Here is a 15610-nt window from a genome sequence, read left to right on the forward strand (position 1 = left end):
TCAGATTAGAAACAAGAATCCTGGCTGCCTCGCAGAGAGACAGAGAAGTGGGCGCAGGACTGGGTAGAGGCAGTGGGTCAACTGATGGCAATCCCATCTGTGGCTGGCACTGGTACCTGGGGTGACTCAGAAGAGAAATGAGGTTGGTGGGTCTCTGCAGGTTTTTCTTAATTGAAGCAGAGAAGCGATGGAGACCTACTGCAGACAGTGGCAGGGAAGTGGTTTCCACTTGGAGGCTGTGTTTTTCTCAGCACAACATTGAGTGGTGGCTAGAAACTGTCCAGATGCAAGAAGGTAGGTGTGGAATTAGAGAGGAGAATGTAAGAGCAGGGGTGCCCCAGATAACAAGCGGAATTTGATAAAATACATCACTTTATATTGTACCCGTTCAATCTTTGTACAGCAGACAAAGATGAACTTGGAAAACAAGGACAATGTTCCTTTCACAGATCTCCCACTGTAGTCACCTGTGAGTCATTTGCCATTAACTTTTTCAAGCCTGTTTCTTTGCCTGGGAAATATTTCTTCTCTGACCTATTTTAGAGGCTTGCTATAAACCCTCTTGAAATGATGCCTATGGAAATATTTTATAAACAGTACTTTCTTACGTAAGCATGTTGTTAGTGGAAACCTAGAGGTTCATCTTACTTATGATTCCTAGTTTGCATTTTTTAATTTGAAGTAATTATTGATTTAATGGCAACCCACTCCAGCATTCTTGTCTGAAAAATTGCAAGGGTCGAGCAGCCTGGTGGGCTACAGTCCATGGGTTCTCAAAGAGTCGGACATGGCTGAGCTACTAAGCACACACACACAGAAAAGGTTGAAAAGATAGTAGAGAGAAGTCTGTGTACTCATCGCCAGCTCCCCCAGTGGTGGTATCTTTTCTAATTAAAGCATGTCATTAAGTCAGGTGATTGATTGGGCACAGCACAGTTAACCACGTGATGGGGCTGAGATATTTGTTTTTTTTTTTTGGTCGTACCTATATTTTATACCTTTGTGTCTAATTCTAACATTTCATCATGCTTATCGATTCATCTAACTACCCCAATAATCGAAGCATGGAGCTGTCTCTTGACGGCAAAGCAACTGCTTTGAACTACTTCCTTCCCTCCCCTGCACCAGCCACTGGCCACCACTGACAGGTTATGCATCTTGACACTTTTTCCACTTAGGGAATGTTTTAAAAGTGGAGTCATATAGCATCCTACCCTTTGACAATGACTCTGCATTTCTATAATGCCCTCAGGTCCACCTATGATGTCAACTGACATAACAGTTCATTTACTTTTTATTGCTGAAATACATTTTAAGGTGTGGGTGTAGCCAGACACCCTTGAAGGACAAGTGAAGTGAAGTCGATCAGTCATGTCCGACTCTTTGCTACCCCATGGACTGTAGCCTACCATGCTCCTCTGTCCATGGGATTTTCCCGGCAAGAAACTGGAGTGGGTTGCCATGTCCTTCTCCAGAGGATCTTCCTGACCCAGGAATCGAACCTGGGTCTCCCACATTGTAGGCAGACACTTTACTGTCTGAGCCACCAGGAAGTCCTTGAAGGACATTTGGACTATTTCCCAGTTTGCCTATTACAAATAAAACTGCTGTGTCATTCTGAATTTTCAGGTGGATCAGAGAGGCACTGAATGACTAATGATGACTCATGATGTTAAAGAATAAGAGACAAAGACAGAGGTAGGCATAATAATGCATAATAAGAAAGGCACAATTATAAATATTAGCACTTTCCTTTCAGGGCTACTGGGGCAGTAAATTAGCTAAAACATGTAAAGTGTATAACAGGGCTTGACATACAGTAAGCATGATGTTAACATAACCAGCTCTCAGGATGGCTGTAAGCTACAAGGATTCTAAGAAGAAATTTAAATTAAAACATGGCACAAAGGCAATTTAGAACACTGTTGGCAACTCATGTATGTGTGTCCAGGGCAATTATAAGCCTTCCATTCATTCTCTCTTTTGGTCCTGGTAATCATCTGAGGAAGTTGGCATAAATAGCCCCATTCTGCAGTCTAGAAGACTGGGAATCCTGGAGATGATGTGGTTTTTCTAAAGTCACTCAGGCAGTTAACTGCTTGGGCCAGATTTCAATCCCAAGTTACAAGAATTTGAAGCCTAGCTCTACCTAGAAGCTTAAGCTCCAATACTTTGGCCACCTGATGCCAAGAGCTGACTCACTGGAAAAGACCCCGATGTTGGGAAAGATTGAGGGCAGGATGAGAAGGGGGCAACAGAGGATAAGATGGTTGGATGGCATCATCAAGTCAATGGACAGGAGTTTGAGCAAACTCCGGGAGGTAGGGAAGGACAGGAAAGCCTGGCATGCTGCAGTCCATGGAGTCTCGAAGAGTCAGACATGACTGACTGAATAACTACAATCCAGAAGCTAACCCTGCCAGCCACGAGGAGCTGACACCTATACATGAGTATGAGTTGGAACTTCCTTTATTTGGAATGTGAGGGACTTGGTAATTTCTTTTAAGAAGTCCTTCTCAAGGACATCCAGGATGAAAAATAAGAGTTGGAGTGGAAACATTCTGGGACGAGTATATCTGCTAACCTCAACACCTGGCAGAGAGAACAGGAGGGAGACTGACCTGCTCAGCCAGGTCAGGACCAAGGATGAGGATTTTGCTGGAATTATCCCCCTCAGATGGAATTCACTTATCTAGCACTGTCATATCCAGAACAAAGCTGCACCCCGCCCCCCTCAGGATATGTGCGTGCTTGCTAAGTCGCTTCAGTCCTGTCTGACTCTGCGACCCCATGGACTGTAGCCCTCCACGGTCCTCTGTCCATGGGATTTTCCAGGCAAGAATACTGGAGTAGGTTGCCATGTCCTCCTCCAGGGGATCTTCTAGACCCAGAAGTCTAACCTGAATCTCTCCTGCATTGGCAGGCATGTTCTTTACCATTAGCGCCACCTGGAAAGCCCCAGGATATGTGTACTTAACACTTATTCCTTATCTTGTTTTACTTGCTTTCATTTTAGATTAAATGGTCTTTATTCTTTATTATTTATCCCTTTTACAATAAATTTGACTTTTTTTTACTTTTAACGTTTTTAGCTTTTATGTTTTTGCTTGATTTTTAAAATCTTTTGTTCTTGATTCAGTATAAAGTGTAGTTGTCTAACAACATTGTAAAGCCACTATACCTCCAATAAAATTCAAAAAAAAAATAAAGATTATGTTATGTTGCAGAGACAAAGCTATTACTTATTCTTGAAAGCTCAAAGTCTTTCCTCAGAGAATGCCGTCCCCCACCATGTCCTTCTTAGTCAGGACTCATCAACTTGGTTATGTGGACTTCTTTTTTTCAAGGAGGAATTAAAAATACTTTATCTGTGAATTCAGAATCACACACAAGTTATCTTTACAGTTCAATTTATTATATAGAAATCACTTGAGTTTTATATCTTCAGTTAAATTCTTAACTGAGATTACAATACTTTGTAAAAAAAGATTGCTACATTAATTCAGTACTTTTTCTAGCATACCAAATTGAAAGGAAAGTGAAAGTGTTAGTCGCTAAGTCATGTCAGACTCTTTGCAACCCCATGGTCTATAGGCTGTCAGGCTCCTCTGTCCATGGGATTCTCCAGGCAAGAATACTGGAGTGGGTTGCATCCCCTTCTCCAGGGGATCTTCCTGACCCATGGATCGGACCTGAGTCTCCTGCATTGCAGGTGGATTCTTTACCATTGAGCCACCAGGAATACATACAGAAGTTCAAACTTCAGATTTATGGCACACAGTCTTCAAATCAACACAGACATTCCTTAAAGTTACCAAATCATTCACATGTCATATTTGCAATTCTGAGCTGTTATATACAGAAGAGCTCTCCTTTAAATACAGCAAAATTGACATGCCATGAAGCTTCAAGTTGTATAATCAAGCCAAGGACTCAAAGTTGTGCCATCTCTTAAAAGATTTGGCATTTCTGGACCAAAACGCTCAACATGTAAAGAAGGTTAAGAACAATTCCTCCTCCTTATTACAGTTTATGAAAAAGAGAGAGAAAGAGAAGTAGATAGAAAAAAATGCAGATGCTAAAAGGCACACATGGCTTTAGGAAGCATTGACAATTCTGATACGAGAGAAGGAAGGAGAGATAGAAGAACTGCCAAAAACTGAAACAACAATTTAAATAGTATTTTAGGGTTATGTTAGTCGTTATCCAGACCTCAAACACTGAGGCACAAACAATTGATATGTACGATGTTATTACAGTTTTTAAAAGGAGGCCAAACGACACCCATTCTACTCAAGAAAACAGAAAAGCCCGTAATACATTTTTAAACTGCTTCCATCAACGACCACTCACGTTAAGGCATAAAGGAGTCAGTTTCAGTTACCTGGAAAACTCACTTCTGTGGAATTGCTCATTCTCTTGCTTCCTGAGGTATTACTGAATATGTGTCGACTGTAGCAGCAACTCACTCACGGGTGAATAGCTGTCATCTTAAAACCTCCATGGAGAGGACACAGAAAAGAAGACTTTATCCCTCCCAAACATCTGGCCTTTCCAAGCATGCACTGGAAATGCACCAGGTATGGAGGCCCTGCAGGGGGTTACATGGCACCCTGAGAGCAGACGCTCCTTCCAGCCCCACAGCCTGTCCCGCCATGTATCCCAAACACACTGGCCCCTTGCCTGTCCACTTTGGGGGCCTGTTCTGGGACCTGCCAATTTTTCCCTGGCCTGGGATTGCAGCATGATCCTAGTTCCTAAGCTGCAGGTCACTCAGAACATATTTCCATGTGTGTGAAGTCTATTAAACAAGTGTCACATTTTCTAGTAAATCCAATAAATGCCTAAAATAAATCCAATAAGTACCCAAAGTAAAAATCTAAACTATGAAAACCTGAAATTAGGGAATAAACACCTAAAAAATACCTAACAATCAAGTTAGTTTAAAGGGGCTCCAAGGAAAGTGGCAATGATGGGAACATTGACACCATGGAAACTGGCAAACGCCACCAGGCCTCCCTTCCCTTCCCGCCCTCAGCCCTAGTCAATTTTTAACATTTACCAGCAGTATGACCTAAAACTCTGCCTTTTTCAGCTATCATTTCAGGCATACATCATATTCCTGTGTTTTGAGCTGAAATTTTCGTGCATTGTGTCTATGTAATTTTTTTAAGGTTTTTTTTTTTTGATGTGGAACATTTTTTAAAGTCATTATTGGATTTTTACAATATTGCTTCTGTTTTACGTTTTGGTTTTTTGGCCATGAGGTATGTGGGATCTTAGCTCTCTGACCAGGGATGGAACCCATGCCCTCTGCAGTGGAAGCAAAGTCTTAACCACTGGACTTCCAGGAAGTCTCTACACACTTTTTATATTTCAGAGATTCCTCATAATTTCATATCCACAAATGCTTCCTATTCTCTAGTGTGATCATGAGTTTGTTCACCTTTACCTTTTCTTCTATAGTTTCTTGAGATTGGCATGTGCTTAGTCTGTCATCTTAAACCATAACCACAATTCTTAATCTTTAATAATCTGGTCATTAAAATATTCTTTTTCTAAATGGAACTTGGTTATTCATTCTTGTATATGGTACCCAAATTTAAACAATCGTATTCAAACATTGCATTAACATTTCGGAACATAGCTGTCCAGTAATCTATGTTCTCTGGTGCAATTTTGTTGGAATTTCAAAGGAAACGCCATTACAACTTCTATTTCTTACTCTTGCTGGATGGACTAAACAATCAGTTGTTCTAAAAATGCTATTTGATGTTCAAGTTGTATTGGCTGATCTTCTAAACTTTTACAAACAACTTCCCAAAGTTGCCTTAACTCCAAGTGAGAAGGAGCATCCTTCTAAAAGTAAATATTGGTGGTCACCTGCAGGTACAAATTTGAAATGTGCAAATCTCCCAGGTTCCAGTGCTTTTCAAACTCAGGAAACAAGGCTTTGAGTTTATATGTTGAAATGTCATTGGGAGGGGGAAGAGAATAGAAGAAAAAAGAGACAGCAAAGTGAAGGCCAGAGCAAGGGAAAGACAAAAGGGAATTTGAAAGTTGAACATGGGCTGGGAGACTTAAAGGCGAGAGAGAAAATGTAAATTTAATATTCTTTTGTTTTTGAGGCTGAATTCCAAATACTGTGTTATATAAAAGATTAAGAATGTGGATGAATCTTCCATATTTTAAGCGGGAAACAAACTTTACCGCAAAGCCATTATGAAGAATTGCTTTAAAACATTTCCATAAAATCAAAGTGCCTTTCAAGAGATTCCTAGGCTGAGAGAACTGTGTGTTTAGAACCAAATAAATGCATTCTTGGATTTCAAGCATTTATAAAGACATGTGATTTTACCAAAAACGTAGAAGCTGGTGTGATGGTTAGACATTTTTTTTTATATAACAAATCAAAATTCTCCCTGACTTACAGCAAAATTTCCACAGGGCTTGTATCTTTGGGAACACAAGCTACCGCTGTATTTATATTAAAGTTGAGCTTCCTGATACCCCTTATGATTCTTTTAATATTCTTGTTAATATTACTTTACAATATTGACATTTTGGATTTCAATATCTGAGGTCTTTACGCAAAGGGTGTCTGGGGATTTATTATCATTATCTTTCCCTATAACAAGGCAGGTGCTGAAATATGTGTTCTCAATGCATATGGAGAACATTAGATGGTGAAATTTTGAACAATGATCCTGGTAAAAAATCCAGTGTCCATTTGTAAGTGCTTCTCACATAGTTAATGTTCCAAACTAGGGGGGCACTTTCGGGTCATTTCCTATATCTTTATGTGTTTAGTTTTTAAGTTTTATTGGGATTTAATTCACATACAATGAAATGCACTTATTTTTAGCATAGCATTGATTAGTTTTTGCTAATTTAAGCAGCAATATAATAACCACCCTGCTCAAGATTTTCATCACCCCCAAAAATGCCCCTTGTACCCCTTTGTAGATAATTATTAAAAATCCCTACCCTACATCATAATTGACTTGATTTCAGTCACTCTAGATTAATTTTTGCCTGTTGTAGAATTTCATATGAATGACATCAGTGTCTAATTTTTTGCTTTTTTTCTTTAGCATAATGCTTTTGAGGCTCATCCATTTTCTTACATGTATCAGTGATTTGTTCCTTTTAATTGCTGAGAAGCCATCTGCTGCTTAAATTTACTACGATTTAGCTATTTTACCTGTTGAGGGTTCTGGCTTACTTCTAGTTTGAGGCTATTACAAATAAAGCTGCTATGAACATTTACATACAATGCATATCTGTGGACATAGGTTTTCATTTATCTCTGGTGAATTCCTAGAAGTGGAATTGCTGGGTCAGATGCTAAGTGTATGTTTAACTTTATAGCAAGGTGCAGTTTTCCATAGCATTGATGCCATGGAGAATGCAGCTCTTTAGTCTCTTTCCTGTTTGCCCATTTCTGTTTCCTGTGACCTTAAAAGAACCTAATTATATTAGTGAGATCATCAGGCAGTTTAACCTAACTCGGGACCTGTGCTCTCCTGAATGTAAACCATGCCTCCTCTAACCTGCTGACTCTTTTCTTAGATAAAAAGAAGACCAACTCTCTGCCTCTAAGATCCCTCCCTTCTGCCATCAAGCAATCCTGCAAGCAGATCACGCAGGGGCAAGACAACTAAAGAGAGCAGTCCATACGCGATGGAGATGTAGAACCCAGACTCCCACCTTGAAGACTCACTGATTCTTCCCCCTTCCTCCCTTACAAACTCTCCTAGCCCACAGAACCCTCAGAGTTGGTCTCTGGACACGAGCCCACCATTTCCCCAGATGGCTGGCTTTTCTGATTAAAGCATCTTTCCTTTCTACTGATGCTTGCCTCTCAAATTACTGGCTTTTGGAGGTGAGCAGCCAAACCTGAGTTAGGTAGCAATGCCATTTCACAGTCCCAGAGTCAGTGTATGAGAGTTCAGTTGCTCCACAACCCCACCAACACTTGATATGGTCTGTCTTTTCAATTTCTCTCATTCTAGTATTTGTGTACTGGAGTTCTATTATGGCTTAATTTTCATTTCTAAGACAGATACGTTTAGCATGTTGCTTATTCCATTCATGTATCTTCTTTTGTGAATTGTCTGTTTCAATGTTTTGTTCACTTCAAGGTAGGCTGTTAGCATTATAAGAATTCTTCACATAGTGTAGATGTAAAATCTTTGTCAGGTGTGTGTATGGCAAAGGTTTTCACCTAGTCTTTGACTTGTCATTTTGTTTACTCAATGGTGTTTTTAATTTTGATGAACCCAGTTATGAGCTGAATTTCATCCCCACCCCCACCAAAAAAAAAAATAAAATAAATAATACCTAGTCCCAATGCTTCAGAAAGTGACCTTATTTGGAAATAGGGAATTTACAGAGGTAATTAAGATAATTTATTTTTCAGTAAAGAGTCGGACACAACTGAGCGACTGAACTGAACTGATTGTTCAGTCACTCAATCATGCCCAACTCTTTGCAACTCCACAGACTTTTCCTTCTGTGGGATTCTCCAGGCAAGAATCCTGGAGTGGGTTGTCATTCCCTCCTCCAGGGGATCTTCCCAACTCAAGGATCAAACCCACGTCTTGTGCATTGCAGGTGGATTATTTACTTCTGATCCATCAGGAAAGCCCAATTAAGATTACATGAGGTCATAAAAGAACATCCCCAATCCAGTATGTTTGATGTTCCTATAGCAAGGGAAAATCTGACACGGGAAGGTGCACATGGGAAGATGTGACAATGACAGCAGGGAGGGGGTGATGCACCTACAAGCCGGAAACACCAAAGATGCCAGAAAAGGACGAGAAGCTTGAGGAGAGGCACAGACAGACGTCCCCTCCCAGGTCTCAAAAGGGACAACCCTGCCTACACCCTGATCACAGGCATCCCGCCTCCAGAACTACAAGGAAATACATTTCTGTTGTTTAAGCCACGAGCACCGCAGTACTTCGTTATGGGAACCACAGAAAAATAATACAGAACACATTTATCATTCTTCTCTTACGCTTAGAGCTTTTAGTGACCTAGCAAGTCCTTGTCTAGTTCAACATTCCTAAGATTTATTCTTAGGTTTTCCTCTAGATTTATATTATTTTTATATCACACACAGGCACACTCCACACATTTTCCTTTTCACTGGGTTTCACTTTTAGATTTTCTAATGCCTGAGAGAGCACTTGTTTCTTATATAATTTATAGAATTTATCATAGTTTCCGTTAACAGGGTAAATACACCAAGTGGCTCTTTGCCCATCTCTTCAAGTTCAACTCGGAGTAAGTTTTATTTCCAAAAGGATAAGATCTGCTGTTCTTTGGGGTCCCTCCCTATTAAGTTGGAGATGACCACAGCTAAAGTCTTAATAGCAATCACCGAGTTCCCAGCACAGCAGGCGCGAGAGTACTTAACCCTCTCTATCACTTTTTACCACTCTGGATAAATGTTCTGAAAACACTGAGAAGGAGATCCTTTCTCTCCTAGATGTACAAAAACACCAATATTTTCAGTGCACTTTCTAGCACTCTACTTCAAGAAAGGACAGAGCACCCTTTGACGAGTGCATCTCCACCTTGAGATATTAGTGTCTTTGTTGTAAGTTACTCTTATGGTACCTCTGCCCTTCATAGTTGGGAAAACAAAAAGCTTCTAAGGAAGGTCATGAAAGGGCCTGGGGAAATGATTCAGTAAATGTTCTCTATAAATCCTTCAGAATTCCAGTGACAGAGGCATGTGCTCTCTTTGCTAGTCCATCACTGAGCTACAAATACAGCATTGTTTTCTGACTCCTCAAGTTCTGTTGTGCATTAGAAGCGAGACTTCACTATACCAACTCTGAAAACTTCCTCCAGGGAAATGCCTTACCCTTGACTGACAGTTGTCTCCACGTCACCGTTGGCTCTGGTCTGCCGATAGCAAGACACAGCAGGGTCACGCTGCTCCCCTCATTCACGGTGACATCTGAGGAGATGTTCATGATCTGGGGAGGGACTGGAAAGAGACAGAGGAGAAAAGACATGTATGAGAAGGATTCTTTGCAGAAAAGGAGGCATCAGCCTCACATGCATTCAAATAGCATGGATATTATTCTCAATCACAATTTCAGTTTATTATGCTTGATTCAGCAAGGAATGTGACCATTAACACAACATGTACAGGGCATTCCTGGAAGCAGTTCTATGTAAGGTCTGGCCATAGCAGGAGGCAGGTGTGTGTGTGTGAGGGTGGCGTTCTGAGCAAGCAGTAACTGAAGAGACAGGCATTACTGACAATGGATGGAAAAGTAGAACCAAAGGAAAAATACAAAGTGCTTTTAAGAGTTCCTGTCTACCTGCGTGCAGCAATCTCATCACACTTCCCTCTCTGATCGCCCCTTCGCTTTTCCTCTTCTCTTCCTATCTGAAAACACACAGCTCATCTTTCAAGGGACATCAAAGGTCACTTCCCCTTTGCAGTTTTCCCTCACCTCTTCCCAAATCCTGAAAAGAGAACCCCCCACCTCCCCTAGCAAAGGAACTGGATGTGTTGTCCTTACAGTTGATTATTTTACACCTGCTTCACTCTCTTTTATTCTCAGTTTATTTTTAAAAATATATGTAAACACATTTTTAATGGGAGTGCGATTGCTTTATAATGTCGTGTTAGTTTCTGCTCTACAACAATGTGAATCGGCTCTGTGTATATTTTCCCTCCCTCTTGAGTCTCCCTTCCACCCCTCCCCCATCCCACCCCTCTAGGTCATCACAGAGCGATGAGCTGAACTCCCTGTGCTGTACAGCAGCTCCCCACTAGCACTCTGTTTTACACACGGTAGTATATTTATGTCAATCTTCATCTTCCAGTTCATCCAGCTCCTTCCTTTTTCACCCCCACCCTACCCATGTCTATGCCTGTCTCTTTACCTAGAGAGTGAGGTGCTGAAAGATAAGGATGGAATGACATCCACCTCTATTCCACAGTGTCTGGCACAAGGCTGATGTGGGTACCTGCTTAACTCCTCTTTGAAAGAAAGATCCAAAAACCTATTGAACAAATCTGAAAACTAAGAGGGGTGGGGCAAAGCTTCTAATGGAGGATTTCTGATACTGAAAGCTTTCTTCTCAATGGAGTATTACTCAGCCATTAAAAAGAATACATTTGAATTAGTTCTAATGAGGTGGATGAAACTGGAGCCTATTATACAGAGTGAAGTAAGCCAGAAAGAAAAACACCAATACAGTATACTAATGCATATATATGGAATTTAGAAAGACGGTAACAATAACCCTGTATACGAGACAGCAAAAGAGACGCTGATGTATAGAACAGTGTTTTGGACTCTGTGGGAGAGGGAGAGGGTGGGATGATTTGGGAGAATGGCATTGAAATATGTATAATATCATATATGAAACGAGTTGCCAGTCCAGGTTCGATGCACGATACTGGATGCTTGGGGCTGGTGCACTGGGACGACCCAGAGGGATGGTATGGGGAGGGAGGAGGGAGGAGGGTTCAGGATGGGGAGCACATGTATACCTGTGGCAGATTCATTTTGATATATGGATTTTAAATTGTTCTTAATAAAAAGATAAAAAAATAAAAATAAAAACAGAGAACAACAACAAAAAAAAGAACGGTTGGCAGAGAGAGGAGCTCCAAGCTTATACCTATGCTGATTTATTCCAACTGCCAGTTTAATTATGAATTAGCAAACAGGTAGAGTCCTAGGAGATTCCGAACCACCTGGGTCAGTGGTGGAAGAGAGTTATAGCCGATGCTTGATCCAGAAAACCCTGCAGCCTGGAGTTTTATGCTGCTGAGACCACAGAGGTAAGTCTTTTTCAAGGAGAAGCCATAAGTAACATGGAGAACATTTGCCATCATAAGGGAATCCACGTTAGCAAATAAATAAAATGTCCCTGGCTTATAAATCTGCCACGTTTTGGATTATTTCTGCATTAGGAATTGGTCTGAAACTTCATTGCACATATTTTACCAAAACACACAGTGGGAAAGAATAGTGTGCTTTCTAACTACATTGCACTCTCTTGAGAAAACCCTACTCCTTGTTTTTTCAGTATTTTCCAGCTTGTTAAAAAATCATTCCTGGCTTAGAAATGTCAATACTTTTTTCTCATTTTTATAAAGCAACAACTTCAGTGCACCTTCCAAAATATTCTCAGAATAACATCCGCTTATTTGGACGGGTTAGGCTGTCTGAAGCGCTCTTTCTCGAGACCCAAGCATCTCACTTACTGTAAGGTGGACACAGCTGAGGCGGGAGGGTGGGGGGCATAGCTGATCAATGGAGGATGATTTAGGACATTGGAGCTGTGATGTCCAAGGATGGTTCACTTAGTACAGCCCCCAATTTAGAGCTACAATTTCCAGATGGGTTTGTCTGATAATTTAAAAGGTGCTGGGTTAGGAGATATTGGCAAAATTCTACAGATATTTGGGGGACATCCCCTTTTCCCAAAGTGTGTGGACAGTGCCCCCCACTAGGAGGGAGCCTCCTGGAGTGGGATCCTGGAAGTTGACCCCAATGTTTCACCAAGCCCCAGGCACTGCCCCCTATACCCTCTGCAGGCCCACACTGTCCTCTGTCACTTCCCACAAAGGAGGAAAGATAAGGACAGCATGAAGGGTGAGGGTTGCCAGCAAGACAGGAAACATAGACAGTAAAGTGGGAGAAAGGAAAAGTTTTTCTGTTTTCAATCATGGCATCATTATTAATACATAATATGTAATAATAGGTATTAGGGCTTCTCAGGTGGTTCACCGGTAAAGAATCCACCTGTACTGCCGGAGATGTGGGTTTGATCCCTGGGTTGGGAAGATCCCCTAGAGAAGGAAACGGCAACCCACTCCAGTATTCTTGCCTTGGAAATCCAGTGGACAGAGGAGACTGTTGGACTGCAGTCTATGAGGTTGCAAAGAGTCAGACACAACTGAGCAACCAAACCACTACAATATTAGGTATTGCTTATTAACATATGATTTGTTTGCAAATAGCTTACATGTGCATTATCTCATGACTTTTTCACAAATTATGAGATAAATAGAACAAATATTCTCACTATTAAAAATGAAGAAATTGAGGCATGGGGAGGGGTAAGAAAATTGCCAAAAATTATGTGGTCAATAAATGACAGAATCCCTTCCATTATATTGTGTCGCCTCTTTGTTTAACCTCCTATCAGTGCCCCAAACACAATATTTACATTTGCATTCTCTGCTTCAAAGGTCCTCCCACCACCTCTTCCTTCATGGCGATGCCCACCGTGAATGAAACCACCTCCTGGTCAGTCAGTTTCTCCAGTGAAGCCCCTGCTAGGAGTGCGGGGCCGCTCAGTCATCCTGGTCTTACCAGCACCAAGCTAGCAAAGGGAGGCGCTCAACACTTCTCATTTTATTTTCCATCTGAATTGAATTTGGCAACACTATTATGGCCCCTTTCTGTTTACATCATAACTTTTATATATATATATATATATATATATATATATATGAACATTTGGAAATGACTTTAAGTGCTTCTACCTATATTGACAAGAGAGCTTTGTTCAATTTTCAAACAAGTATCTGTGGCATATGAATCTGTCTCTCTATCATCTATCTATCTATTGTTAGAGATTATGAATATACAGATAAACACAAAAATGTATAACAATCTCACTAGAAATGCTGAAATGACCCAAAGAAAATGGCAGGACTCACATGAGTCTAATTAAAGGATGACAAATAGCTCAGTGTGTTTCCAGTCACATCTGCAGACACTGGGGACCCTCCCTGCAGGTCTTGTGTGCACCTGGTTATCTTCTCATTGGCGGTGGTGGATCACAATGTGTTCTCACATGACTGGGCAGATGCCTCACTGCACAATGACAAGGACTTCAGATTGTGGTCATTTTAGATGGATGGATGGGTGGGTGGGTTGATAGTAGACAGATAGATACAGACATATAGATACCTATACAGATACAGATGTAGATATAGACATAGATAAAATATTATCCCTCTCTCTTATATGCATACACACACACACACACACACACACCTACAGAGAAACAGACAAACACAGTAGTGTCAGACTGCAATTAGTATCTTGAGGAAGGAAGGTATCTTGGGCTCTGGGTTACCAAGTGGTATTTGTATGTTCTCTCTGTACTGTCAGCATGGCTGACCGCTCTTAAAGATACCCGTGTGTCTTACCCACAGCCCTTCCTCTCCAGTCTTGCTGCCACTGGCTGAGTTGAGAAGCTCATCACCTCTTCCTCGGAATATTACAATTTCCTCACTTCTCTACCCACCTTCATAGCTCAGACCGCATACAGCCACCACCATTTCCTCTTAAATATTGCTTTTGCCTAACCCCCAACCTTTGTCCCCAGCTGAGACTATGGAGTCCAAACTTTTGCACAGGATCTAGCAAATCATTCCCAGCCTGACCATAGCCTCGGCGCCAGCCCCCTCCTTCCCTGACAAGGAACCCCATGTCCTCTCTGGGGCTACACCTTTCTCTCCTCCTGGTGCTTTTACATACCATGCTCCTTCTGCAGGTAGACACCCCCACTTCTATGCCCTAGGGGCTGCTCACCTTCTACACTCAACTTGAATATGAGCTCCTTTATGATGCTTTCACTGCTTCTTCTGCCCTCAAGGCATTCCTGTTTATGTCTTTATCATATCATTTATCTTTACCACTAAGCTCCATCCATGGACAGAATCTGCAATATTCATCCTTGTGTTCCTATAGTATAACAACAAGCCTGACATGAAGTAGCATCTTTCCCCCAAATGTAGAGCATAATTGTGTAGTTTTTTAAAGTGTGTATCTTGAATCTGCCAAGTATTCTCCACCCTAGACACTTGACATCTGCCCTTTCTCCTCCCTGAAATACTCTCAACTTTATTCTTTTTTTCAGTTATAATGTGTTTTATTAACATAGATCACAGTCTCCTTTGTGAATCATTACATATGCCTCCATGGCATTATTTTCAAAAGCTGTCCAGTCCAAACTCAAAATATTTATGCGCCCTCTATTGCTGCCTTTGGTTTATTTTCAACCCAATCTGTGATGCAAACAATTTCACGCTCTGAGATAAAAAAGTATTTCTAAAGCAGAACTGTTTCTCTGTGCAAAGGTAACTGGGGACAGAACTCTGGATATACTGGCCCCACCCTACACAAAGGTGATCTGACAAGACTGAAACAGTGTGTGAGAGGCTGTGCTCCACAGCTTAGGTTCTGCAGTTGGTAAACTTGTGTAGCCTTGGGCTTAACCCCTCTGAGCCCTGGTTCTCCATCTGTAGAATGACGAAGATAGAATTGGTCTTAGTTGCTATAAGAACTGCGTGTAAATGTGTATAGCATGCTAGTACAGTGCCTGGAAATAAGTAAGTGCTTAATAAATGTTAGCTGCTTTTGTTCATATTTATATATGTTGTTAATATTATATATGGCATTGAGAATCTCATAAATAGCTTGGTGGTGGTGGTGGTTTAGTCACTAAGTCATATCTGATTCTTTGCATCCCCATGGACTGTAGCCTGTCAGGCTCCTCTGTCCATGGGATTTCCCAGGCAAGAATACTGGAGAGGGTTGCCATTCTC

General features: G+C 41.2%; 1 protein-coding gene across 2 annotated transcripts in view; it reads right to left on the minus strand.

Annotated features, from left to right (window-relative positions):
* OPCML (opioid binding protein/cell adhesion molecule like) overlaps positions 1-15610 on the minus strand; it is a 1054475-nt gene that overhangs the window by 95569 nt on the left and 943296 nt on the right. For both annotated transcript variants that reach the window (XM_086384066.1, XM_086384065.1), the window contains exon 4: positions 9881-10006. In XM_086384066.1, coding sequence (XP_086240192.1) covers positions 9881-10006 — 126 coding nt within the window. The remainder of the gene's footprint in view (positions 1-9880; positions 10007-15610) is intronic.

This window comes from Bos grunniens, chromosome 29, assembly GCF_055505025.1.
Source record: "Bos grunniens cultivar Pamir isolate PY7600 chromosome 29, Bosgru_T2T1.0, whole genome shotgun sequence".
NCBI lineage: Eukaryota > Metazoa > Chordata > Mammalia > Artiodactyla > Bovidae > Bos > Bos grunniens.